Raw genomic sequence first — 26,921 nt, forward strand, 5'->3', positions numbered from 1 at the left:
CCACCTTCCTCCCTCGGTGGTTAGCTGCCACCTGGATTCATTCACTGGACAAATACATACCGAGTGCCCACCATGTACAAAGTACATAGCAGTGAATCAAAGGACACAACTCCAGGATGACACACCTGTAATCCCAGCACTTTGGGAGGCCAAGGTGGGTGGATCACCTGACATCAGGAGTTTGAGACCAGCCTGGACAACATAGTGAAACCCCATCTCTATTAAAATGCAAAAAATTAGCTGGGCTAATTACAGGCATGTGGTAATGCACGCCTGTAATCCCAGCTACTCGGGAGGCTGAGGCAGGAGAATTGCTGGAACCCAGGAGGTGGAGGTTGCAGTGAGCTGAGATCGCACCACTGCAGCCTGGGCAACAGAGTGAGATTCTGTCAAAAAAAAAAAAAAAAAAATGGAGAAAAGTCCATCTTCCCAGGGCTTACAGTCCAGCAGGGATGGGGCGGGGTGAGCGAAGACACAGAAAACAGTAGTGGTGAAAAGCGTGCAGGGTGACCACAGACAAAAGAGACATAAGACAGAGGCCACAGAGTCAGAGTTGAGAGACGCTGGGGGTTTAATAAGGTGGCCATGAAAAGACTCACTGAGATGGTGATGTGAGCTGAGACCTGGGGGAGGTGGGGAGGGGCTGCTGGGCGCTGGGGAGGAGGGAAGAGTGTTCCAGGCAGGGGAATGGAGAGTGGGTGGCTCGGAGGAGGGAGCCTCCCTCGAAAGCTCCCAAACCACTGAGATTTTCCACCGAAAGGTGGGAATCAAGATCCTTGAGATTCACTGTTAAAATTACCCAGAAGCTGAGATATTGTTTGACAAACTATTACTCTGTATCAGCATTTTCTTTTTTCTTTTTTTTGAGACAGAGTCTTGGTCCCTCTGCCGCACAGGCTGGGGTGCAGTGGTGTGATCTCAGCTCACTGCATCCTCCATCTCCCGGGTTCAAGCAACTCTCCTGCCTCATCCTCCTGAATAGCTGGAATTACAGGTGGGTGTCACCACGGACCTGCCTCATTTTTGTATTTTTAGGAGAGATGAGGTTTCACCATGTTGACCAGGCTGGTCTCAAACTCCTGACCTCAACTGATCTGCCTGCCTTGGCCTCCCAAAGTGCTGGGATTATAGGCATGAGCCACTGTGCCCGGCCAGCATTTTACTTAGTAATGAAAAGGAAAAGATGTGGAAGATGTGTCCTTGGTGTTCTTTTGTTGAAGAACTCTTAGGATAATTGATTTAAAAAAAAACTGGCTGCCCACCTTTAACCTCACCAAATGCTCACTGTGGAAAATATGCAAAAGAGAAAAACGGTAAGGTATTTTTTTTTAAAAAAAAAAAGGCTGGGCGCAGTGGCTTACGCCTGTAATCCCAGCACTTTGGGAGGCCAAGGCGGGCGGATCACGAGGTCAAGAGATCAAGACCATCCTGGCCAACATGGTAAAACCCTGTCTCTACTAAAAATACAAAAAAATTAGCTGGGCGTGGTGGCACGCACCTGTGCCCCAGCTACTTGGGAGGCTGAGGCAGGAGAATTGCTTGAACACGGGAGGCGGAGGTTGCAGTGAGCCGAGGTCGCGCCCTTGCACTCCAGCCTGGCGCCTGGTGATAGAGTGAGACTCTGTCTCAAAAAAAAAAAAAAAAAAAGTCAAATCTGTAATTCTACGTCTCAATGACTCAAGTACTACTTTTTTTCAAGCTTTAAAAGTAATTCTGGGGCCAGGTGCAATGGCTCACTTCCATAATCCAAGCACTTTGGGAGGCAGAGGTGGGTGGATCACCTGAGCTCAGGAGTTCCAGACCAGCTTGGGCAACACGGTGAAACTCCATCTCTACAAAAAATACAAAAATTAGCCAGGCATGGTGGTGCGTGCCTGTAGTCCCAGCTACTCAGGAGGCTGAGGCCAGAGGATCACTTGAGCTTGGGGAGGTCAGGGCTGCAGTGAGCCATGATCACACCACTGAACTCCAGCCCTGGTGACAGAGCAAGAGTCTACATCAAAGTGGCAAAAAAAAGGAATCATGATTCCTGAAATATTTTCTGCAGGGCGGATGCAATTCTGGGCATGATAGATGGAGACAGGGGTGGGGAGGGCAGAGGTGCATGGTGTCTGTGACAGCAGAATCCTAGGGGCAGCTGACGCGGTAACGCAGAAAGCCACTGTCCTTGTCGCTGTCCCCCCTCTGAAGTGCTCAGTAGCACATCCTGATCTTGCCTGTATTGTGGGGAAATGGTGGCACCGTGGCCCCGGCTAGCCGGTGCGGCTGGGCCATTCCATGCTCCGTGTGCTTCTCACGGGTTTTCAAATTTGGGGACAGCCAGTCACTCAGGGAAATAATGTTTCATATCCCCCTAGGGGAAAATGGAGGCCTTTACCATTTAAGTCTGTAAAGTTTTGCGTGCAAAGACGGGACTCCTTCCTGCTTCTCTGATTTGTATGAGGTCGCAAAATAGGTGGCTCAGCTCTCCTGACCTGTGACAGCTGTGCGTGTGGCCCTGGGGGGCCGCGAGCGAGCATCTCCTGTGGCTTATTTCCCAAGCACAGGCCGTCCGGGCCCGTTCTGCGCAGCGTGAGCTGCATGGATCGGTGCCAATTTGCAAACTGTTGCCGGTGCACAGTGAGGCAATTACGGAAATCGAGAATAAGTGTTTAGAAACTTTTATAGCGATTCGGCATTTCGGTGACATTTTAAATGTCTTTTATATAAAACGATCAGTCTGCCACAGACTGGAAATTTAAGAAACAAAACAAAACTGTCCATCATAGGGAGTTTGGAAAGCACCGCTCTGGATAACGCCAGGCAGGGCCAACGTCAGGAACCCTGGGATGTGCCCTCCAGGGTAGGAGGGCCAGGACAGTGGCACGTGGGGCTGAGCTATGAGGGGTGGGCCTTAGAAGGAAGGAAGGGGGCTCCTTCTCAGGGTGGGTGCTGGGGAAGGGCAGGGGACATAGAGGCAGGTGGCCAGAGGCACCTGTACATGTGGTGACAGCCTTGGGGAGTCCCTGCAAGCTCTGGCGCAAGGAGGGGACACGCAGAAGTGACATGCAGGGAGGTCAGTCTGGGCATAGATTGAACCATGCTTATCTTAATCTTCCACCCCTGAGGGGTGATGGCCACAGATGTGGTTTGGAGGACCTTTAGGAAAAGGTCAATAAAACCACCCAAGGGGACGCGAGCTTTATGAGGGGCAAGTGGAAGTGAACGTGTCTAGGACAGGTGCTTCTAATGACATGGGTTAAAGGTGTGGATTTCAGTGCTGTCCCTGGACACAGAGTGGGGACTGGGGAGCGTGCAATCGTCTGTTCAACTCCTGGGTCCAGTTGGGTGTGGCCACACCAGCCAACTCCCAGGAACTAAAGTCACAAATTCCTCCTTCACAAAATAGCAAAAAACATCACTGTCTTGCATGAACTAAACAAGGTGATAATGAGCCCCAAAGTAGTAAGACCTTGGAAATGGCACAGACATGATCGCCCTGCCTTTATCTGAGTTTTTTGTTTGTTTTTGTTTTTTGAGATGGAGTCTTGCTCTGTCACTGAGGCTGGAGTGCAGTGGCGTCACCTTGGCTCACTGCAACCTCTGCATCCCAGGTTCAAGGGATTCTCCTGCTTCACCCTCCTGAGTAGTTGGGATTATAGGCACACACCACCACACCTGGCAAAAGCACATTTTTATAGTTTTAGTAGAGATGGTGTTTTGCCATGTTGGCCAGGCTGGTCTCGAACTCCTGACCTCGTGATCCGCCTGCCTTGGCCTCCCAAAGTGCTGGGATTACAGGCATGTGTCACCACCCTCAGCCTCATATTTACTTTTTCGGAAACAGGGTTTCTCTCTATTGCCCAGGTTGGAGCACAGTGGCGCAATCATAGCTCATTGTAGCCTCTGCCTCTTGGGTTCAAGCAATCAAGAAATAAAAAAGAACTACGCAAAACACAGCGTGGCCACAAACTTGGGGCAGCAGCTCGCTCAGTGACCGCTCACCTTCTAGAATCAGGGATTCTCCTGGGATACCCAGTGGGTGGGTTATGGCCTCCGCTAGATCTGCAGATGCCACTGTTTCTCTACTGCGTTCTGCCAGCCAAGCGCAACAGACCATTTTTCCGCTGGCCCGGTTGCCTATGTTTGCTCCCCAACTGGCTGCAGCAGGAACCCACTGGCTATGTGGGAACACATGCCTGCGGGAAGCCCAGCGGGGCTGCTCTGGGGAGACTGAACCGGTGCCATGTAAACAAGGCACTTAACGGATGATGAAGTGTTGAAGCGCCCCTAGGATCCACAACCGACTCTACCTGCAAAAACATTCATTTCCTTCTGAAATGTTTTGGTTGCTGCAGTGCAGGATGGTGCCAGAATTCTTTTCAACCAAAACACTGAGTTTAGGGGCCCCATGTAGACACATCAGAATGGACGGCTTCCTTTGCAGTACCAAGTGGGACCCCAGGGGCCAGAGGAAGCCACTGCCCTGGTGCTGAAGGCTGCCTCCCACCGCAGCCATCATGGTGCTGTATCCAGTTTGTCTCAACTTCGAGGAACGAATGGTAACAGAGCCAAGGGGACGTTTCCGCTAAAATTAAGTCCCAGAGTCCATGAAGTACGAAGGACAGGATGGGCTGTTCAATGGAAATCTTTTCTCTACATCTGGAAACACTTCAATCATATATACTCGGATTTTTTTTTTTTTTTTTTTTTTTTTTGAGATGGAGTCTCGCTCTGTCTCCCAGGCTGGAGTTCAGTGGTATGATCTGGGCTCACTGCAACTTCCACCTCCTGGGTTCAAGCGATTCTCCTGCCTCAGCCTCCTGACTAGCTGGAATTACAGGTGTATGCCACCACACCCAGCTAATTTTTCTAGTTTTAGTAGAGACAGGGTCTCACAATGTTGGCCAGATTGGTCTTGAACTCCTGACCTCAGGTGATCTGCTCACTTCGGCCTCCCAAAGTACTGGGATTACAGGCATGTGCCACCATATCCAGCCTTGCTTCTTGGGTTCAAGCAATCCTCCTGCCCTGGCCTCCTGAGTAGCTGGGACTACAGGCACATGCCACCATGCCTGGCTGATTTTAAATTTTTTGTAGAGATGGGGTCTCGATATTTTGCCCTGGCTGGTCTCAAACTCCTGGCCTCAAGTGATCCTCCTGCTTCGGCCTCCCAAAGGGCTGGGATTACAGGCATGAGCCACTGTGCCTGCCCGGCAACAAATGTTTTATTTAATGTTAGTTTTAAAAAGAAAGCTGAAAAACCCATTCTTAGAAGGGAATCTTAAAACCCTGATCTAGATTCATTGCTGGGGAATAGTTTAAAAGCCCCGTCTGAAGTGTCAGAAGGCCCAACTCGGGTCTTAGCTCAGCCACCAGATTGTGCTTTGGGAAGAGGTGTTTATATTCACCGAGCTTTTGTTTCTTCATCTATTTAAAGAAATAGGGCTGCGAATGATGGCTCATGCCTGTAATCCCAGCACTTTGGGAGGCTGAGACGGGAGGATCAATTGAGCCCAGGAGGTCAAGGCTGCAGTGAGCCATGATCACTCCCCTGCACTCCAGTGTGGGTGACAGAGTGAGACCGTGTAGTGGCTCATGCTTATAATCCCAGCACTTTGGGAGGCCGAGGTGGGCGGATCACCTGAGGACAGGAGTTCAAGACCAGCCTGGGCAACATGGGGAAACCCCACCTCTGCAAATAATACAAAAATTAGCCAGGTGTGGTGGTATGCACCTGTAACTCCAGCTACTCGGGAGACTAAGGCACGAGAATCGCTTGAATCTGGGAGATGGAGGTTGTAGTGAGCTGAGACTGTGCCACTGCACTCCAGCCTGGGTGACAGAGCAAGACTCTGTCTTGAAGAAAAAAAAAAAAAAGAAAGACAGAAATAACAGTATCCTGGCCAGGCATGGTTGCTCACGCCTGTAATCCCAGCACTTTGGGAGGCCGAGGAGGGCGGATCATGAGGTCAAGAGATCAAGACCATCCCAGCCCACATGGTGAAACCCCGTCTCCACTAAAAATACAAAAATTAGCTGGGCATGGTGGCACACATCTGTAGTTCCAGCTACTCGGGAGGCTGAGGTAGAAGGATCAACTTGAACCCGGGAGGTGAAGGCTACAGTGAGCCGAGACTGCACCACTGTGCTCCAGCCTGGTGACAGAGCAAGACTCTGTCTCAGAAAAAAAAAAAAAAGAAAGAAAGAACAGTACCCTGTTTAAGGATTGGGTGAAAATAATGACTATCGAACTGACAGATGAATTTATTACAAGAGCAAGTTCTTCTGATGAGACTGTACTCTCTGCAACCAGCCTCATCTCACTCCTCATCGTTCTCTGGGTGTCTATGACAAGCCCTGGCATATAGCAAGGGCTCAACAGAGTCACTGTTCCAAAAAAGGACTCCTACAACTGATATGTACTCATCGTAGCCTTGGATGCACGGCTCCCTCACAGGGGCCTTATGATCGCTTCATCCACATTTTATACATGGGAAAACTGAGGGTTGTAAGTGAATTAGTGATCAGATTGAGTGCTAGGAATTGTGGCATCAGGCTAGGTGCGGTGGCTCACACCTGTAATCCCAGCACTTTGGGAGGCTGAGGCAGGAGGATCGCTTAAGTCCAGGAGTTTGAGACCAGCCTGGGAAACAGGGCAAAACCTTGTCTCTACAAAAAATAGCCAAATCAGCTGGGTGTGATGGTGTGTGCCTGCAGTCCCAGCTACTTGGGAGGTTGAGGTGGGAGGATGGCTTGAGCCTGGGAGGTGGAGGCTGCAGTGAGCCGAGATTGCACCGCTGTATTCCAGCCTGGGCAATAGAGACCTTGTCTTTAAATAAAAAAAAGAAAAAGAAAAACATGAAACTTAAAACTGGGGGATCAGAGATAATGGTGCCAATCACAACTAGAATTACTGCTAAGGTTTGCTTAATCTTATTGCGTGTCTAGCCTTGCTCTACATTATTTCCTCGTAATAACTTCCTGGTCAGCCCCCTAGTTTACAGGCGGAGAAACTGAGACTCAGGGATGTTAAGCTCCTTGTCCTCATCACCAGACTACAGAGCTGGGGTCCACACCAGTGGGGAAGGCTCCAACACCCAAGGTCTTAGCTCCTACGCTGTTCCTTGTCCACACACAGCACTGAAGGACAGTCTGGAAACAGTAGTTCAAAGCCACCTTGATCAAGCTGGGAATGTTTGGGCTAAGAGTCATTTGTGTTAATTTCAGAGAAATCAAGCTGCAAAAAGGTGGTGAGATACCCGCTCTTCCTGCTCCATCAGCTCGATACCCGCCCTTCCTGCTCCATCAGCTCGATACCCACCCTTCCTGCTCCATCAGCTCAATACCCGCCCTTCCTGCTCCATCAGCTCGATACCCGCCCTTCCTGCTCCATCAGCTCGATACCCGCCCTTCCTGCTCCATCAGCTCGATACCCGCCCTTCCTGCTCTATCAACTCGGTGCAGACGTAATAAAACGTCTCCACCACTCCCCACCCCCTGCCCAGCTCATCCTGAACTGTTCCTCATCTTGGGATGGCACAGCCAGGATGAGAGGAAACTGTCAATTTCCTTGTGTCATTCTGGAGAGGCTCTGGGTTCAGATCTCCACCCGCGCACCAGCAACCCCGCCCCCCCAGGCCTGGCCGGGGCATTGTGACTGTGTCTGCGCAGCCTCCACCTCGGGCCTGGGTGGATGCCACACTGGCCTCAGCCCATCCACCCACAGTCAGCAAAGCTCTTCCTTCGACTTTAACAAGCTCCAGCCCCCAGTTGGTGGAGCAAACGCCAGCAAGGAAGCAGTACTGGTGAAAACGTGATCCCCAAAAAGAGATGCTAAAACGAAAAGGAGCAAGCAGCGGTAACTTGAAGGTGCAGGGGCCAGGCGGGGACGGTATCCCACGGGGCCAGGGCTACCCACCACGTCTGGTGCCTTCTGGATCTGTGAGGCCAGCTGGAGGGAGTGATTGGCCGATGAGAGCTGTTCCCTTAAGGTCTCCGCCTCTCTCTGAGCCACCTCTGCCCTCTGAAGGAAATGAAAAGGGGTGAAAGAGAAAGCACATTCAGTTTAACAACTGACAATTATTACAAGAACATTCATCAATTCACGCCTGACTGACTATAATTGATTTTCCTAAACACTCAACCTAATAAATGCTAGGGAAAAAAAACACAGAATGTGATGGATTTTTATTTTAAACAGTACAAGGAAGAAATAATTGAGCGATTATGACAGTAATTTAACGCTAGGAGCAAAGGAATCCCCTGCTGATACTAATACTCCGGCCCACTGAATTTCCCAGACTGAATAAATACAAGTGGAAATCGAGTCTTTTGATTCAATTTCTTTCTATTCTCATAGACCAAGAAGATTTTATTGCGGGATTACTCCTGGGAGTAATTCTCACGGGTAAACAGTGAATCAAAGACGCTTTCGCCATTCTCTTCCTAAAAACACACACAAACAATGTTGTGGTTGTTTTTCTTCAGCAAGGATTTCCATAAACGTACAGGATGTAAATGCCACTGCTTCTGTACGGGCCAGGCTTATTTCAACATATTTAACCCTTCACTGGGCAAAGCGTTTTGAATGCTGATCCTGGCATTTTCAGCCAACCAGGCCAGTCCGAGGCCATAGGATGGCACAGACCATTGCTGGTGGCTGTGGGGCAAATGAGTGGACTTTCCCATCATTTGCCTGCAATTCCTGAACAAGGAAACCACCGTCCCCAGAAAGCAAATGGGGATTTCCCACTGAATGGCGAGACAGGTCACTGTAGTAGCCGTCACCCGACAGGGCATCTGGGAGAAGACAAACCATGGCAAGCTACCCAAGCTCGCCGAGCTGCCGCCTACCGATCTGTGAAATGGGAACCCCATCCCTAGCCGCAAGCTCCTGGGATACACAGAACTCAGGCAGATGTGATTTGTGAACGGATTGAGACACAGTTCTTTTTCTTTTCTTTTCTTTTTTTTTTTTTGATACAGAGTCTTGCTCTGTCGCCAGGCTAGAGTGCAGTGGCACGATCTCGGCTCACTGCAACCTCCACCTCCCAGGTTCAGGTAATTCTACCTCAGCCTCCCAAATAACTGGGATTATAGGCGTGCGCCACCACGCCCTGCTAATTTGTGTGTTTTTATTAGAGACAGGGTTTCACCATGTTGGCCAGGATGGTCTTGATCTCTTGACCTTGGGATCCACCCGCCTTGGCCTCCCAAAGTGCTGGGATTACAGGCATGAGCCACCGCGCCCGGCCTTGAGTTGCAGCTCTAAGATAGGTGGGAGCCGGTGGTGAATGACGTGGGACACATGGACTGAGATGAAAGTTCCGCGTCTTTCTCCCAGACTTACATAAACATTCAATCAGGAGAGCCTGGCCAGGGAGCATCTCATCATGTGTTATTTTGTGGCATGGCAGCGTGTGGCTATTAATTGCTGAGAAAGCGCTCCGAAAGACAAGCAGCTGGCCTGCCCTAGAACTGCGTGATCACTGTAGTTCTAGGAGGGGTGGCTTTGGCAGCTTTAAGTAATTCTGTGGCAACAGCATTGAAAATATTTGCCCTGCACATGGACAAATTAGGATATTTCTTTTTTTTTTTTTTGAGATGGAGTCTCGCTCTGTCTCCCAGGCTGGAATGCAGTGGCACAATCTCGGCTCACTGCAGCCTCCGCCTCCTGAGTTCAAGTGATTCTCCTGCCTCGGCCTCCTGAGTAGCTGGGATTACAGGCACCCGTCACACCTGGGTAACCTCTGTGTTTTTAGTAGGGACAAAGTTTCGCCATGTTGGCCAGGCTGGTCTCAAACTCCTGACTTCAGGTGATCCGCCTGCCTTGGCCTCCCGAAGTGCTGGGATTACAGGCATGAGCCACTGCGCCCAGTCAATTTAAGATATTTCTAATGGCAGTTCCATCTGCCCAGGGTAGTGCTGGTGGCTGCCCACCTTGCATCTCCAGGAGCTCTTGGAATTACATTCAACTGAGTTCACGTGGTGCCCGGCTGGGCCTATCTCAGCCCAAGCAGTCACCTCTTTCACTAGCTCTCCTCCACACTGAATCTAGAACCAGCCATCGGGAAGGAGGCAAGGTGACCTGTACGTCCAGGACTGTAGAGGTGACTTCTGGTTTTTGCTAACTAATGAACTGTTAATTTTTTTTTGAGATGGAGTCTCGCTTGCCCAGGCTTGAGTCCAGGGGCGCAATCTTGGCTCACTGCAACCTCCACCTCCAGGGTTCAAGTGATTCTCCTGCCTCAGCCTCCTGAGTAGCTGAGACTACAGGTGTGTGCCACCATGCCTGGCTAATCTTTGTATTTTTAGTAGAGACAGGGTTTTGTCATGTTGGCCAGGCTGGTCTGGAACTCCTGACCTCAAGTGATCCACCTGCCTCAGCCTAGTCTAATCAACTATTAAGACTACAGAAAAACGTCCTCTTCAACAAAAAAGATTTTTCCCAGTTTATTTCCAGATGAGCCACACCAAGTGTTTCTGATAATCATGTCACATCCCTGAAGGGCTTTTCCCTCGCTGGTCAGTTCAACTCTTGGGTAGAAAATATCCAAGACTCTGCCTGAAATAAGATGGATTTGGAGATATTTTTCCTGGTCTCTTGGGCTAGAAAACCTGTTTCTTAGCCTCGTGGAGAAACTGTTCTGGTGGCAGCCAAGGAGGTGGCCTGACCGCTCTGACTTGTAACACTGGCTCTGAAGTGTTCTCGGATAGCCAGAGCCGGGCAGGCTGGGGCATCTGGTTACAAGGTATCCTCAGGGGCCTACACTGGTCTCAGGTGGGCATTTAGCCATTCAGAGCAGATACCGTCTCATCGCAATGCAACAGTACACAGAAGAAGGGATCTAGCTGGTGGGATCTAGCGGAAGGGATCTAGCGGAAGGGATCTAGCTGGTGGGATCTAGCGGAAGGGATCTAGCTGGTGGGATCTAGCGGAAGGGATCTAGCTGGTGGGATCTAGCAGAGGGATCTAGCTGGTGGGATCTAGCAGAAGGGATCTAGCTGGTGGGATCTAGTGGAAGGGATCTAGCTGGTGGGATCTAGCTGAAGGGATCTAGCTGATGGGATCTAGCTGAAGGGATCTAGCTGATGGGATCTAGCTGAAGGGATCTAGCTGATGATTTCAACCTCTGATTGCATAACTATTTTTTTTTTGAGATGAAGTCTCACTCTGTCGCCCAGGCTGGAGTACACGGGTGTGATCTCAGCTCGTTGCAACATTCACCTCTCGGGTTCAAGTGACTCTCCTACCTCAGCCTCCTGAGTAGCTGGGATTACAGGTGTACGCCACCATGCCCAGCTAATTTTTGTATTTTTAGTAAAGATGGGGTTTCGCCATGTTGGTCAGATTGGTCTCGAACTCTTGATCTCAAGTGATCTGCCCGCCTCAGCCTCCCAAAGTGCTGGGATGACAGGCATGAGCCACCGCGCCTGGCCTGATTGCATAATTTCTGTGGAGCGTTTGAACTTGCACTCAGTTTCCAAGTTCGTGGACAGTCTCTCTGTGGCCTGTCTGTCAGCGGTCATGGTGGTCAGACTTCTATCACTTACGGCTTGACTTCCTTTCTTTTGCGAAAACTTCTGATCATGTAGTCATTCAGGATTTCTGTCCTGAGGGCGTCCAACAAAATACAAAACTGACAAAACGAAGTGTTGAGGTGGTGTGTGTGGTGAGACATCCACGAGGCGGAATTCCAACTAAAAACAGACCTAACGGCAGTGAAAAGAAGGAGCGAGGGAACAGACGCTGACCCGCAGCTGGGGTGATCGGTTTCGGGAGCTGAGAAGTAACTGTAGCCCGGTGTTGGCAGCAGAGGCAGGAAGAAGGGGGCCCTGTGCCGGGTGGCGCGTGGTGACACTGGTTTTGAGGCTCTGGCGTCTTCCTGAAGGCACCTGTTTGACCAGCTGTAGCTGTGTCTCTAGATCTGGAACCCCAGATGCAAGAGCTGAGGCTGCCCTGACACCTCCACTTCCCCGTGCTCACTGTGGCTCCTGTCTCCTCCTGTGTCCCTGCAGAGGCGGAGCCGCCAGGAGCCCTTGTTCTAATTTTGCATGTGCCCCTTGCTGAGCCTCAGTGGCTGTTCCTGGAGATCTTTCTTGCTGTTTCTTGTCTCTTCTCTGTTCTGTGCTGAGAAATCAAGAGTAGATGCTGGAAACACAGGGCCGATATGCTCCCATATCGGTGATAACTCAGAAAACAGCCACCTGGGAAGGGGACCGGTGGCTACTGGGCTCACACAGGCCGATGCCCGCCACCTGGCGACGGGGTCCAGTACGCTGTCATGAAGGTCCCTGGCAGGTGAGGCTGCAGGCGCTCCTGACATCCTCCTCATCTCAAAATGGAAGATGCTTTTGGGGACAATTACTGGCAGCAGGGTAAACCGTGCCTCCCCTCAGCAGTCACGTGGGAGGTAGCCAGCAGCTAGTGACACGGGGTCTCAGGAATTCTTCCTGTTAGAGTCAAATCAGCAAATACAGAGATAGTCTCCACTGTGAGACCCAGGGGAGCCTCCATCTCTAGGGGAGGTGAGGGAGGCTGTTCTGCTCCCTGCACTGGAGTCACATTCGTCACTGGGTGATTTGGGGACAGGCAGCCAGAACCAGGGGTCCACAATGTCACTTTATCCTAGAGGAAGTTCTACAGGCCCCTTAACTCCTGCCCATGCCTCAAAGACCTGTGAAAGGCCCCAGGAAATACGGTAAATAAATGCTGCTTTCACTGGGCACGGTGGCTCATGCCTGTAATCCCAGCACTTTGGGAGGCCAAGGTGGGCAGATCACTTGAGGTCAGGGGTTTGAGACCAGCCTGACCTCAAGGTGGTGAAGCCCCATCTCAGCTAAAAATACAAAAATCAGCTGGGTGTGGGGGTGCGTGCCTGGAGTCCCAGCTACTTGGGAGACTGAGGCACAAGAATCCCTTGAACCCAGGAAGTGGATGGTGCAGTGGGTGACAGGGCAAGACTCCATCTCAAAACAAACAAACAAAAAGCTTTCCCCTATCCTCAGCCCCTCCCCCGACTGGGATGTGAAAACAGGATGCAGACAGCGACTTCCAGGCCTTTAAAGTCTGAACAATTTGACTCATAAAATGTGGTGAAGTATCATGGGAAGGACACAGAAGGGTGGGCTTGCAGAGGATAAAGACAGGGTCTTGAGCCAGCTGCATCCCGCAGGGCGGAGGTGCAGGGAGCCCGCACCTGTGCAGAGGTGGCTGTGCTTAGGAATTCTCTTGGGAGGCTCATTTTCTTCTCCCTCTGGAACCGTCACCGTCACTGTCTCCCCTTTACGGGCAGACTCCCCCCTCCCCCGCAGTTCACACTTTCACAGGGTGGCCTTTGAAGTCCCTGGTTTTATGATGGGGGGTGTCTCAGATCCAATCTTCCACCCCCCTCTTGGCCCCCGGTTTTGTCTCTTGTTCTCTGCTTGAACGGCCATTAAAATGCCGAGGACACGAGAGGTGAGCAAGTCCCCCCAGGGACAAAGCAGCCTGGGGAGCCGATGCCCTGCTGCCCCACCTTCCCACCCCCAGCATGCTATTACAGCCAACATCTCCACGCCCAGAGGGAACCCCCACGTGCCTCTGCAGGAGGTCAGGCACATCTACCACGGCTGGGCTGGAGACAGGATGCTGACCACGTGTCCACGCTGACACTGCTCCAGTGGCCAAAGCCTCCATGGAGACCCACTCTCTGTGTTTCTGGATACTGATTTGCATTGCTTTCACGGGATAGCTGGGCTGCGGCTGGAACTACACCAATGCACCCACGTAAACACTGCTTATCACTGACCGAGTCATGACTTCGGGAAAGTCAGCAGAGCAAAGGTTCCTGCCTCTTCCTGCTGGAAAGGCCTTCCATGGGTGGCCCGGGGCTCATGAACACGCCTGGGCTGGGAGCCCAATTCACAACAAGGAGAAACCAAGGTTCCCAGGAAACCTATGGAATGACCAGTGTCATGCACGTGGATGGCCCAGTAGAAATGACCCTAGACTCAGCTGTGTGAAGCCAGCCTTTCATCCATCTTTTTCTTAAGACTGGGTCTCACTCTGTTGCCCAAGGCTGTAGTGCAGTGGCACGATCTTGGCTCACTGCAGCCTTGACCTCCTGGGGCTCAAGCCATCCTCCTACCTCAAGCAGCTGGGACTCTCAAGTAGCTGGGACTACAGGTACACGTCACCATTTTAAAATCTTTTTGTGGAGACAGGGTCTCGCTATGTTGCCCAGGCTGGTCTCAAACTCCTGCGCTCCCATGATCCTCCTGCCTTGGCCTCCCAAAGTACTGAGATTATAGGCGTCGGCTGCCACGCCCGGCTTTGAAACTAGCATTTCTTTACTACCTACGAGGCCTGCTCAGCACAGGTGCCGAAAAAGATGTGCTGAATGAATAGAGCCTCCAACGAATGGGGACTCTCATAGAGCCGTGAATCATTACCCCCGTTTGGGAGGTACTGAGAGATGGGGGATTTGCTGAGGCCACGTGGGTGGGAAACGGTGCACTGGGGATTGTAACATAGGGTTCTTGACTCCAGACACAAAATCCTTGGCCAAAGAACATGCCACACTTTGCTGTGAGCTCCATGGGTTCTCTGGATTTCTTCTACACTTGGATCAGCTATGGTTTCCTAACCTCAACCTGGAGCGTCCTCCATTAGGGCAGTCCTGTGACGTAAAAAGCAGGCAGATGAACAGGAGGAGGGAGCTCACTTCAATGACTCCCTCTGAGCCCCACAGTGGACGAGGAGATGGTGCCACTGCACTCCAGTTAAAGCCCATATTCATCCAGTACACCTTTTTGGCACCAGCTCTGAGCAGGCCTCATAGTCAGTAAAGAAATGCCGGTTTCAGGGTGAGCGCGGTAGCTCATGCCTGTAATCCCAGCGCTTTGGGAGGCCAAGGCAGTGGAATCATGAGGTCTGGAGTTCAAGACCCTCCTGGCCAACATGGTGAAACCTCGCCTCTACTAAAATACAAACAATTATCTGGGCATGGTGGCACATGCCTATAGTCCCAGCTGCTTGGGAGGCTGAGGTAGGGGAATCACTTGAACCCAGGAGGCGGAGGTTGCAGTGAGCTGAGATCGTGCCACTGCACTCCAGCCTGGCAACAGAGTGAGACTCTGTTTCAATCAATCAGTCAATCAATCAATCAATAAAAGAGAAAGCTGGTTTCAAAGCTGGGCACAGTGGCTTATGCCTATAATCCAAGTACTTTGGTGGGCCACGGCGAGAAGATCGCGTGAGCCCAGGAGTTTGAGACTGAGGCTCACCAGCAACTCGGACCACCACCGCTCAGAAAGGAGGCCCCGGAGGGCCAGTGTGGGCAAACCACCCCAAAAAAGCCATGAACGGCTGCAAGCCCCGGGATGGGGTTTCATACACAGTTCCACGTGCAAAGCTGTGGCTTCTTATTTACCATGACGTCTCAAGAGTTCTGAACCTTAACTGTTACCAACTGGGAGACAGTGAGTATTTATACCAGCGCCCTGATGTTCATTCAACAAACTGGAGTGAATGAAGCTTGGACGTAATTGACAGGTGGCGGCTGCCGTGCCATTTCTCCATAAAAGGAGCACGTACTTTAGCGATAAAAAAAGAGCTTCAGTCTCACTAGAACATTCTAACTACGAACCTAGGGAAAACCAATGTTACATGCTGGCGAGCTAGTAAACTGCTCCTCCTGAGGGTTTCCCGATGGGAAAGGCCTTGGTCCAGATGCTTGCTGCTTGCACCGGTGTGGGACCGTCTCAGCGCCCTCCTCTTCCTGCCCAGCCCGCCTCCAGCTCACCTTGGCACGGGCCCGTGCCATCTCTCCCTGTACTGTCACCATAGCTGCCCACTGCTCTCCTGGCTTCTGGTCTTTCCACTCCCATCCTTCTAGAACTCAAACCTGATGTCTCAATCCCACGCACGATTCTTCACCGCTCCCAGGATGAATCCTTCACACTCGGACCCTCCCGTGGGCCTGGCCATGTCCCCTTCTACCAGCCCACTCTCTGAACTGCAACTCTGGTCTTGGTTTTGAACTCCTGGGACTAAACAATTCTCCCGCCTCAGACTCCTGGGCTGGCTGGGACCACAGGTACACACCACCATACCTGGCTATTTTTAAAAAACTTTTTTGTAGAGATGGGGTCTCACTATGTTGCCCGGGCTGGTCTCAAACTCGTGGGCTCAAGCGATGCCTCCTGGCTTGGACTCTCCAAGTGCCGGTACTACAGGCGCTGCCACCACCAAGCCCCGCTCCGGGCAGCCTTTCTCCCAGGTACAGCCCAGGCCAACGTCCCCTTCCCTGGCTTTCCTTTAACCTTCCACTTCTTTTCCTGCTGGAAATATTCTCTCGACATTCTAGGGCTTGCATCTTCCCTCCCTAGATGCTTCTCATGCCAATGGGTCCACCTGTAGCTTCATGAAATCCTTGATTTCGGGGTCAGAAGGGACCCTTTGAGCCCGCTTGTTCAATCCCTCCTTCCATCCACACAGTGCCCTCATTCCCCATCTCATGCTCTCCGGGAGGGCTGGCCCAAACTGGCTTGCATAGCTCTGGTGACAGGGAGTTCACTGTCTCCAGAGCAAGCATCCTTGGGAGTGGCACCTCTGGAGAGCCAGACTAAGGAGGAGCTCCAATGGGAATAAGCTTCCTGACTGGGCGCGGTGGCTCACGCCTGTAAATCCCAGAACTTTGGGAGGCCAAGGTGGGCAGATCATTTGGGCTCAGGAGTTCAAGACCAGCCTGGGCAACAGCAAAACCCCATCTCTGCTAAAAACACAGTAATTAGCTGGGCATGGTGACATATGCCTGTAATCCCAGCACTTTGGGAGGCCAAGGTGGGCAGATGGCTTGAGCCCAGAAGTTTGAGACCAGCTTGGGAAACATGATGAAACCCCATCTCTACTAAAAATAAGAAAATCAGCCATGTATAGTGGTGTGTGCCTGGAGTCCCAGCTACTAGGGAGGCTGAGGCAGGAGAACTGCTTGAACCCAGTAGAGGGAGGTTGCAGTCAGCCAAGATCGTGCCACTGCACTCCAGCCTGTGTGACAGAGCGACACTGCCTCAAAAACAAAAACAAAAAGTTTCCTCCTGCCAGCCTCTATGCTTGGCTGGGGTCTGCAGGGGTCTCTCAGAAAAAGCCTGGCTCCGTCCCCCGGCCTTTTTTTCTGGTCAGCCCTTGAAAGCTACAAGGACAGAACACACAATTCCCCCCGCAAGTCTTTCCCCTTCTCATATTTTCACATCCAGATTCCTGAAATTATTGCTCTTGTTCCTGCTGCCAGTGATGCTGCCGTCTTTCCCGGCTACCCCAAGATTGGGAATGTCTTCAGACCCCCTAGTTCCTTCTGTGTTAGAGCCCTTCCATGTCCTGGCCGTGGAGCCGTCTCTGAACGCACTCCAGGGAGCTGCTTCCCTTACGGTGCGGCTTCTAGTCTGAAATGGAATTTCTGGCCGAGCGTGGTGGCTCATGCCTGTAATCACAACACTTCGGGAGGCCGAGGAGGGTAGATCACCTCAGGTCAGGAGTTCGAGACCAGCCTGACCAACATGGTGAAACCCATCTCTACTAAAAATATAAAAATTAGCCGGGTGTGGTGGCAGGCGCCTATAATCCCAGCTACTCGGGAGGCTGAGGCAGGAGAATTGCTTGAACCCAGGAGGCAGAGGTTGCAGTGAGCTGAGATCACGCCATTGCACTCCAGCCTAGATGACAAGAGTGAAATTCCATCTCAAAGAGGACAACTAAATAAATAAAACAGAATTTCCTAGCCATGGACTCATTGCTGCCGATGAACAGAATCACCGCCTCCTTCATTCTAGAAACTCTATTTCTATTAATGCAGCCGTGAGTTGTCAAAGAGAACTCGCTTCTACCCCTCATCGCCCTTTCCTGAAAGCAGCACTTCACGGCTCCCTCCAAATCTGTGCTTTCTCAGCAGCGACAGAACTAACGTTTATTTAAGCATCTACTTTTTTTTTTGAGATAGGGTCTCACTCTGTCACTCAGGCTGGGGTGCAGTGGTGCAATCACAGCTCACTGCAACCTCTACTTCCTGGCCTCAAGCGAACTTGGCTGGGACTACAGGCACACCGCCACACACAGCCAACTTTTGTATTTTTTTGTAGAGACGGGGTCTTGTTACATTGCCCAGGCTGGTCTCAAACTCCTGACCTCAAGTGATCCTCCTGCCTGGGCCTCCCAAGTGTTGGGATTACAGGTGTGAGCCACCGCGCCCGGCCACCGTCTACGTTTTACTCTGTCATTTTACCTCTAATCCTCAAAGCAGACTTGCAAAGGAAGCATTCACTAAATTCCCTTCCTTTCTTTCAAAAATGTTTAACATATTTCAAATCGCGGTAAAATACACGAAGGCTAAAATTTACCATCTTAACCATCAGTGCGCCTCTCAGTAGCGTCAAGGACGTGCATGTCGCTGTGCGATTCATTTCCAGAATGTTTTCATCTTGCAAAATCAAAACCCCATATCTGCTTCACATCGGCTTCCTCTTTCCCTCCTCCCCTCGTCCCCGGCAACCACCGTGGCGCTTTCTGTCCCTCTGAAGTTGGCTCCGCCAGAGACTTCACACAGGTGGGACTGTTCGGTATTTGTCTTTTCTTGTGACTGGCGTATTTCCCCTGGCATAATGGCCTCAAGGTTCAGTTTTCTTTTGATTTTTTTTTATGACCAAGAAATTACAGAGGTTAACAGACCCGTGAAGGCCACACAGGAAATGCCGAGTCAGGAACTGAATCAAGCCTCATTCTGCGGTCAGCACCTTTCCCTACCGTCCTGTCTGGTGTCTCCTAAGACCAGCGTCCACCGCGTGGCTTCTGCACCTTGAGAAGTGTGTCCACTTTGCCAAACTTTTTTTTTTTTTTTTTTTTGAGGCACAGTATTGTCCATCTCCCAGACTGGAATGCAATGGTGCAATGTCGATCACTACAACCTCTGCTTCCCAGGTTCAAGCGATTCTCCTGCCTGAGCTTCTCCAGGAGCTGGGACTACAGGCGCACGTCACCACACCCAGCTACGTTTTGTATTTTTTAGAAGAGACAAGGTTTCGCCATGCTGGCCAGGCTGGTCTCGATCTCTTGACCTCGTGATCCACCCACCTCGGCCTACCAAAGTGCTGGGACTACAGGCGTGAGCCACCGCGCCCGGCCCACTTTGCCAAACTTCTTAGGTACCTGGGGACTGCCTCTGAGACCACAGAGTGTCTGTTCCAGACAGTTCACTGATATTCACAGGGTAAGGCTCTCTCCTGTTTTTAACAAGCAAGAGCTTGCCCAAAAGTACCATCTAAAGGCCAGGCACGCCCCAGACTTGCCTTGAGGGGAGCGGGGCAGTGGGTGGAAACCTGAGAAATAGGGACGATGATTGTGTGATGAACGGTAACTCCTTCCAGTACGTGCTTCTTTTTTTTTTTTTCTGAGATGGAATCTCACTCTGTCACCCAGGCTGGAGTGCAGTGGGGCAATCGGCAAACTGCAACCTCTGCCTTCCAGGTTCAAGCGATTCTCCTGCCTCAGCCTCCTGAACAGCTGGCTGATTTTTAATGTCACTGTACCTGGTTAATTTTTGTACTTTTGGCAGAGACAGGGTTTCACCATGTTGGCCAGGCTGGTCTCAAACGTCTGACCTCTAGAGATCCACTCACCTTGGCCTCCCAAAGTGCTGGAATTACAGGCATGGGCTACTAAGCCCAGCTCAAAGCTCTTTTATTTTATTTTGTATTTTTTTGAAATAGAGATTTTGCTCTGTTACCCAGGCTTAGATCTTGGCTCACCGCAACCTCCATCTACCCGGTTCAAGAGATTCTCCTGCCTCAGCCTCCCGAGTATCTGGGATTACAGGTGCCTGCCACCATACCCGGTTAATTTTGTATTTTAATAAAGATAAGATTTCACCAAGTTGGCCAGGCTGGTCTCAAACTCCTGACCCCAAGTGATCCACCTGCCTCGGCCTCCCAGATTGCTGGGATTCCAGGTGTGAGCCACCGCACCTGGCCGGGGGACCACTTTCTTTCCAGAGAAACAGCAGCACCGATGAAAGTAAAATGTGTTCTTGTTCTGTGGGGCCCCTGAGGAAGGAAGGGGTTCCTGGGGATGACTGAACTTTCCAGCACCATGTGCCCATCTGTGCTGGGTACTTCCCACGAGGCCTCTCTGAGAACCAAGTGTCAGCCAAGAGGGGGCCGTCAGCTGGGAGCCCGCTTTGGAGCAAGTGGCTGTGACCCATGAGAAGGTGGTGGTAAGGATCTCTCCTAGGATAACACCGTGGGGAGATGTCTACACTGAGGAACTCTCCCAGGACAACACCATGGGGAGATGTGTACACTAAGGAACTCTCCTAGGATAACACCGTGGGGAGATGTCTACACTAAAGAACTCTCTGAGGATAACACCGTGGTAAGATGTCTACCCTAAGGAACTCTCCCAGGATAACACCGTGGGGAGATGTGTACACTGAGGAACTCTCCCAGGATAACACCGTGGGGAGATGTCTACACTGAGGAACTCTCCCAGGATAACACCGTGGGGAGATGTGTACACTGAGGAACTCTCTGAGGATAACATCGTGGTAAGATGTCTACACTAAGGAACTCTCCCAGGACAACACCGTGGGGAGATGTGTACACTGAGGAACTCTCCCAGGACAACACCGTGGGGAGATGTGTACACTGAGGAACTCTCCCAGGATAACACCGTGGGGAGATGTCTACCCTAAGGAACTCTCTGAGGATAACATCGTGGTAAGATGTCTACACTAAGGAACTCTCTGAGGATAACATTGTGGTAAGATGTCTACACTAAGGAACTCTCTTAGGATAACACCGTGGGGAGATGTCTACACTGAGGAACTCTCCCAGGACAACACCGTGGGGAGATGTCTACACTGAGGAACTCTCCCAGGATAACACCATGGCCAGTTGTCTACACTAAGGAACTCTCCTAGGATAACACCGTGTCCAGATGCCTACACTAAGGAACTCTCCCAGGATAACACCGTGGGGAGATGTCTACACTGAGGAACTCTCCCAGGACAACACCGTGGGGAGATGTCTACCCTAAGGAACTCTCTGAGGATAACATCGTGGTAAGATGTCTACACTAAGGAACTCTCTTAGGATAACACCGTGGGGAGATGTCTACACTGAGGAACTCTCCCAGGATAACACCGTGGGGAGACGTCTACACTAAGGAACTCTTCGAGGATAACACCGTGGGGAGATGTGTACACTGCACGGATGCCACAGCTATCCAGACGGGCATGTACGAGATGGAGTGAGGAAAAGCAGACAGTTGCCACTTTGAAGGGGATATTCACCATGGGAAGCCTGAGACGCTGGAACCACATCAAAGGCTTTGGCAAGGAAGCAGTGCCTGGGACTTTTTATGTCTTTTCCTACTTCTCACGACATGAGAAAGAGCATCGACGTGGAAAGCTGTCAGCAAAAAATGCAAGGAGAACCGGCCGTGTAACTTCCAAGATGCCAGGAATGGGCCTGCGATTGTGGGGTTTGGGACTGAAAGCCTTCAGGGTCCTACCTGGTTTGCCCTTTCAAGGTCCGTCATGATCATTTCAATCTCGTCGGCCCTAGGAAGGTGAAAGGGAGAGAGCAGGTTAGTCACAAGGAGACCGGCTCCGGCGGCACCTGAGGGGACAGATTCCTAGCTCAGGGCTCGGGATGCACCGTGCAGACCCATGAGTCACTGGGTGGGCTTGCATTGGGGGAAGAGATGTGCTTTGCTGCCGTCATGCGCTCTCTTGATAATCGCATGTCTGGTGCTCACGGACTGCCCACATGTCATCAGGGAGACATAACCATAAAAAGATAAAATACAGCGTGTCCTGCCAAGGGTTCCAAAAGAGCTCTCAGCAGAGTGCTCTGAAAAAGAAAACAGGAGGGAGAGAAGAACTGTCTTTGTGGGAGGGAATCAAGGAAGGCCGCAGAGGAGGTGATGGGAAAGTGGGGTTTTGCAGGATGAGTAGAAGTTTTGCCAGGCTGGGGGTGAGAAGAGGAGCTGGGGAAAGCCTACTTTAGGAAAAGGCACTTGGCAGTGAAAGTGTCGCCAGGAATGAGGAAACCAGGGGAAGGCAGCCAGCTGGGGGTGAGGCGGGTGGGTGACAATGGAGATGCAGGCTGGGGGACACGGGCTGCGGTGCAGACTGCCTAACTTCATTGCTATGGCCCAGCCCGCTCCTAAAAGCAGTTGTCCAGGTTCTGTCTTTTCTGTTTTGTTTTGAAAGTACTTCTTGAGTAATCTGAAGGCAAATACACGAATCCAACACAGAGCATCCTGAGAGAGGAATGTGGAGAGTGCTTTTTTGTTTGTTTTTTGTTTTCAGACAGAGTCTTACTCTGTTGCCCAGGCTGGAGTACAATGGCGTGATCTTGGCTCACTGCAACCTCTGCCTCCTGGGTTCAAGCAATTCTGCCTCAGCCTCCCGAGTAGCTGGGACTACAGGTGTGCACCACCATGCCTGGCTAATTTTTGTATTTTTAGTAGAGTTGGGGTTTCGCCATGTTGGCCAGGCTGGTCTTGAACTCCTGACCTCACATGATCCACCCGCCTCAGCCTCCCAAAGTGCTGGGAGTACAGGCATGAGTCACTGCATCCAGCCTGGAGAGTCCTTTTGAGAAGGGCCTGGCCAACTCCAAAAGCCTGTGTGAGGTTAGAGCAGGACACCCAGGCAGACCACCTCCCCAACATCTGCAAGGACGCTCTGAGGATGGCCTCTGTTAGGAGGCCACAGGCTGGGACCCTCTGTGGCCCAAGGAAGGTTTTCATGCCTAAGGGCCATGGGGCCACTGTTACAGCCACAGGGACCTGGTTGGGTTGAGGGCTCTCGTGCTGCGGCTCTGAGTCCACAGGCACCTGCACTCTGCTGCCTCCAGGACGCACCCACCCTCGCCAAGGCTCCCTCCTCATCGTGGCCTTGCCCGCCACTCATTCTCAGGGCCCTGTGCTCCAACAGCTCCCACCATATGAGGGACCCCAAAGCGCCAGGCCTTCTGTGGCCCTAGGCCTGCGCTTCCTGCCTGAATGCCTTTTCCTCCCAGGGAACCTCACCTCCTACATCCACCCCCGCTGCCCTTCCCAGACCCTCCCAGCAGCTCCGTCTCAGGGAGTGGCATGGTCCCTATTCCTAGCGTGCAGGCTTGAGTTTTCATTTGGTGCCCACACTGTGAGCTCTCTCTGAATGCTGAAACATATGTCCCTTTTGCCCTATATCCCTAGAATTTGTCCTGTATTCACAGGGCTGTGTGTCCGATTGGATGCCAGAGTCCTGGACATGACCCATCCTGTCAGCGATGCGCAAGTCTACTCCTGGGGACAGCCCAGGGCGCCCGACAGGCCTGACAATGAGAACCGTGTCCTTCAGAAACCTGCTTCATGGTCCCAAGAAGGTGGGCGCAGGTGACAGCACCCACGCAGCCTGCTATGGTTTGTCTGCAGCAAAACTGGTACTGAAGTTTCCTCCCCAATGTGGGGACACTAGGAGGTGGGGTCCAGAGGAGATGTTTGGGTCACAGGGGCAGATCCCCTCATGAATGGCTTGGTGCCATTCTCCTGGCAATGAACGCTCTCTTGCTCTGACCAGACTGGAGGAACTGGATTAGTTCCCTTGAGAATAGGCTATCACAAAGCCAGGAGCCTCCCTGAGTTTTCCCTCTTGGCATGTGTCCACCTCCCCTTTGACCCTCTCTGCCATGTTATGACGCAGCATGGAAGCCCTTGCCAGGAGCCAGGGCCATGCCCTTGAACTTCCCAGCCTACAGAACTGTGAGCCAAATAAGCCTCTTTTCTTTTTTTTTTTTGAGATGGAGTCTCACTCCGTCGCCAGGCTGGAGTGCAATGGCACAATCTCGGCTCACTGCAACCTCTGCCTCTTGGGTTCAAGCAATTCACCTGCCTCAGCATCCCGAGTAGCTGGGACTACAGGCATGCACCATCATGCCCAACTCATTTTTTAATTTTTAGTAGAGATGGGGTTTCACCATGTTGGCCAGGATGGTCTCGATCTCCTGACCTCATGATCTGCCCACCTCGGCCTTCCAATTTAACCTCTTTTCTGTATAAATCGCCCAGCCTCAGGTATTCTGTTGTAGCAACAGAAAATGGGCTAAGGTACACCTGAACGCTGAGAGGTGGAAACCCTGTCTCTAGGTCCTGGGACTGGGGAATTTTTGTGGCCAGAGGCTTTTGCATGTGGTGATTTGAGGAGTCTTATCAACGCCCAGCAGCCTGAATAGGGAACAGATGCCTTGTGATCGGGTTCAATGTTCATTGTATCTGTTTGAAATAATATCCGGCTTTCAGACTGGTCTGAGAAAAAGTCTGAAAAAGCCTGTCAAGTGGCCTAGTTAAATGAAGCTATTTTTAGGTTGATTTCATGAAGAATGCAGTGTCTCTGTAAGATAAATACCCAAACTGGGCCTCTGCAATACAGCGCTGGGTGCAGGGAGTGGGGGAAGGACCAGGCTGCTTAAATGACGAATCCCACTGTATTCTCTCAGAGTGAAACCTCCAAGATCCGATGGAAAAACTGCTGTGCAAAGATAGTCTACCACTGCAAATGGTCATTTCAAAAAATCGAAAGTGTTAAGGGTCTTAAAACACACCCGAAAAGGATAATCACCAGTCACCGCAGAAAGCTGCTACCTTGATACCCTGTCCATGAAGAACTCAGAGGGGAAACTCCTTCAGACGCTAAATAAAAGGTTGCAAATTTTTTATAAGGCAAATCGCAAAGCCTTTTTTTTTTCTTTTTGAGACAGGGTCTCACTCTGTCACCCAGGCTAGAGTGCAGTGGCGTGTCCTTGGCTCACCGCGGCCTCTGTCTCCTGGGCTCATGTAGTCCTCCTGCTCCAGCCTGTGGAGTAGCCAGGACTAGGGCATACGCCACCACACCCAGCTAATTTTTGAATATATATATATAGTAGAGACAGGGTTTCATCATGTTGCCCAGGCTCGTCTTGAACTCCTGGGCTCAAGCCATCCCCCCACTTCAGCCTTCCAAAGTTCTGAGACTACAGGCATGAGCCACTGTGCCCATCTCAAATCACAAGTTTTAAACACAGTTTTGTGCTTCAATCAGTTAGTCAGTTACTTCTCGTGAATTTCTAATGTCCACATGCACAGGTCAAAACTGCCCTGGCTACTGGCATCATTCATTCATTCACTCATTCCACGAGCGTTTCAGACACCGAAAAGTTTCCTGGTGCTGGAACGGGCACACAGAGATGCAGATACGGGTCCTGTGTATCTCACCAATGTTGTAGATTTAAAAGATGATGACGAAAACACATAGCTGCTGAGTACCCACAACAAGATATGCAGGGGTTTGACAAGTGCCTAAATCCTCTTCTGAATGCACAAGCAGAGCTGGCTGCACAACTTGGGAGGTGGCTGGGGACTGGTGGGGCTGGTGAGTGAAGAGACACTGAATGTGGGTCTAAGGTGAGGACTTTTCCTAATGGCTCCAGTGTGGCCCTATATAAGCCCACTCGCCTTTCTTTAATTCTGGCTAATTTGTTTTCCTTTGAACACTTTTGTTCTGTCTGAAGCTGCTACTACTCGCATATTGTTGGCAGAGCTACCTTGGTCCTCCATGTCATTCAACTTTTCTTTTAAGTTTTGCTATTTCTTTATCCTTTCCTGCTGCCTTCTGGATCAAGGTTAACTTGATCTAACTTGTCTTTAACAATTTATGTATCTTTTTTTTTGAGACAGGTTCCTGCTCTGCACCCAGGCTGGAGTACAGTGGTATGATCACAGCTCAGTGCAGCCTCCACCTCCTGGGCTCAGGTGATCCTCCCACTTCAGCCTCCCTAACAGCTAGAACTACAGGTGCATATCACCATGCCTGGCTAATTTTTCTTTCTTTCTTTTTTTTTTTTTTTTTTTTTTTTTTGGACAGATGAGGTTTTGCCATGTTGCCTAGGCTAGTCTTGAACTCCTGGGCTTAAGTGATCCTCCCACCTCAGCTTCCCAAAGTGCTGGGATTATAGGCGTGAGCCACTGCACCGGGAGTCTCCATTTTCTACTTCTTCTTTCTAGAATTCCTATTGGGCGAATGTTGGATCTCCTGAATTGATCTCTAATTTTCTTTTCTTTCTAACTTCTACATCTGTATCTCTTTAGTTACTTTCTGGGAAATATCTTCATCTTTATTTTCCAGGCTTGTGTTTATTCTTTATTTACTTAAAAAATTTTTGCTTATAGAGATGGGGTCTTGCTATGTTGCCAGGCTGGTCTCAAACTCCTGAGCTCAAGCAATCCTCCCGCCTCGGCCTCCCAAAGTGCTGGGATTCCAGGCGTGAGCCACTAGACCCGGCCAGCAATGTGTCCTTCCTGCTTTGCTCCTAAGTTATTCCATATTTTACAGCCGTTACTCGGTCCGTTTGAAGGTCACCTGTTGGTTCCACTTCACCTGGCCACCATCTTCCTCTGTTTCCCTGAGTGCCTTTCGTGTGCTGACTTTGTCTTTGTGGCCCAGCTGTCCTGCCTCATATCACACCCACCGTTGGGGGTCTGGGTCTGTCTTTCAGAAGGGGTGCTCTCCTCTGGGGCCCAGCTGTTTTTGCCTGTGTTCTTGGGTCCTCCTGGGGGTGCCAGCTGCTCTTTTTGGCAGTTTACATGGTAGGAGAACAGAGAAGCCAGCCCTGCTGTGTGTTTCTCAAGATGAACTGAAGAAGAAAAACACGTGGTAGGCATTCAACACCTTTTTGCTGCAGACAGGAAGCAAGGGAAGGGCATGGCCCCTGTTCCCGAGATCCCTCACTGATGGACGCCTCTCTTCAGCTGCTTGTCAACCAGGAAAACCCTCTGCCCGGGGAGCTGAGTGTTGAATCTTCCAGGAGCAGCAGCTTTCAGCAGACTGTGAGTGTGGGGTTGAAAGGCTGCAGGCTTGGCTGCCTGGTGGTGCCAGCCCACCCCT

At 51.1% G+C, this 26,921-nt stretch overlaps 1 protein-coding gene across 8 annotated transcripts in view; it reads right to left on the reverse strand.

The window, feature by feature from the left end:
• CUX1 (cut like homeobox 1) overlaps positions 1-26,921 on the reverse strand; it is a 463,251-nt gene that overhangs the window by 103,864 nt on the left and 332,466 nt on the right. For all 8 annotated transcript variants that reach the window (XM_035280564.3, XM_035280554.3, XM_035280546.3 and 5 more), the window contains exons 9-10: positions 21,524-21,572; positions 7,901-8,005 (exon numbers count right to left, since the gene is read on the reverse strand). In XM_035280564.3, coding sequence (XP_035136455.2) covers positions 7,901-8,005; positions 21,524-21,572 — 154 coding nt within the window. The remainder of the gene's footprint in view (positions 1-7,900; positions 8,006-21,523; positions 21,573-26,921) is intronic.

The sequence above is a fragment of the Callithrix jacchus genome, chromosome 2 (genome assembly GCF_049354715.1).
Source record: "Callithrix jacchus isolate 240 chromosome 2, calJac240_pri, whole genome shotgun sequence".
In the NCBI taxonomy this organism is placed as follows: domain Eukaryota; kingdom Metazoa; phylum Chordata; class Mammalia; order Primates; family Cebidae; genus Callithrix; species Callithrix jacchus.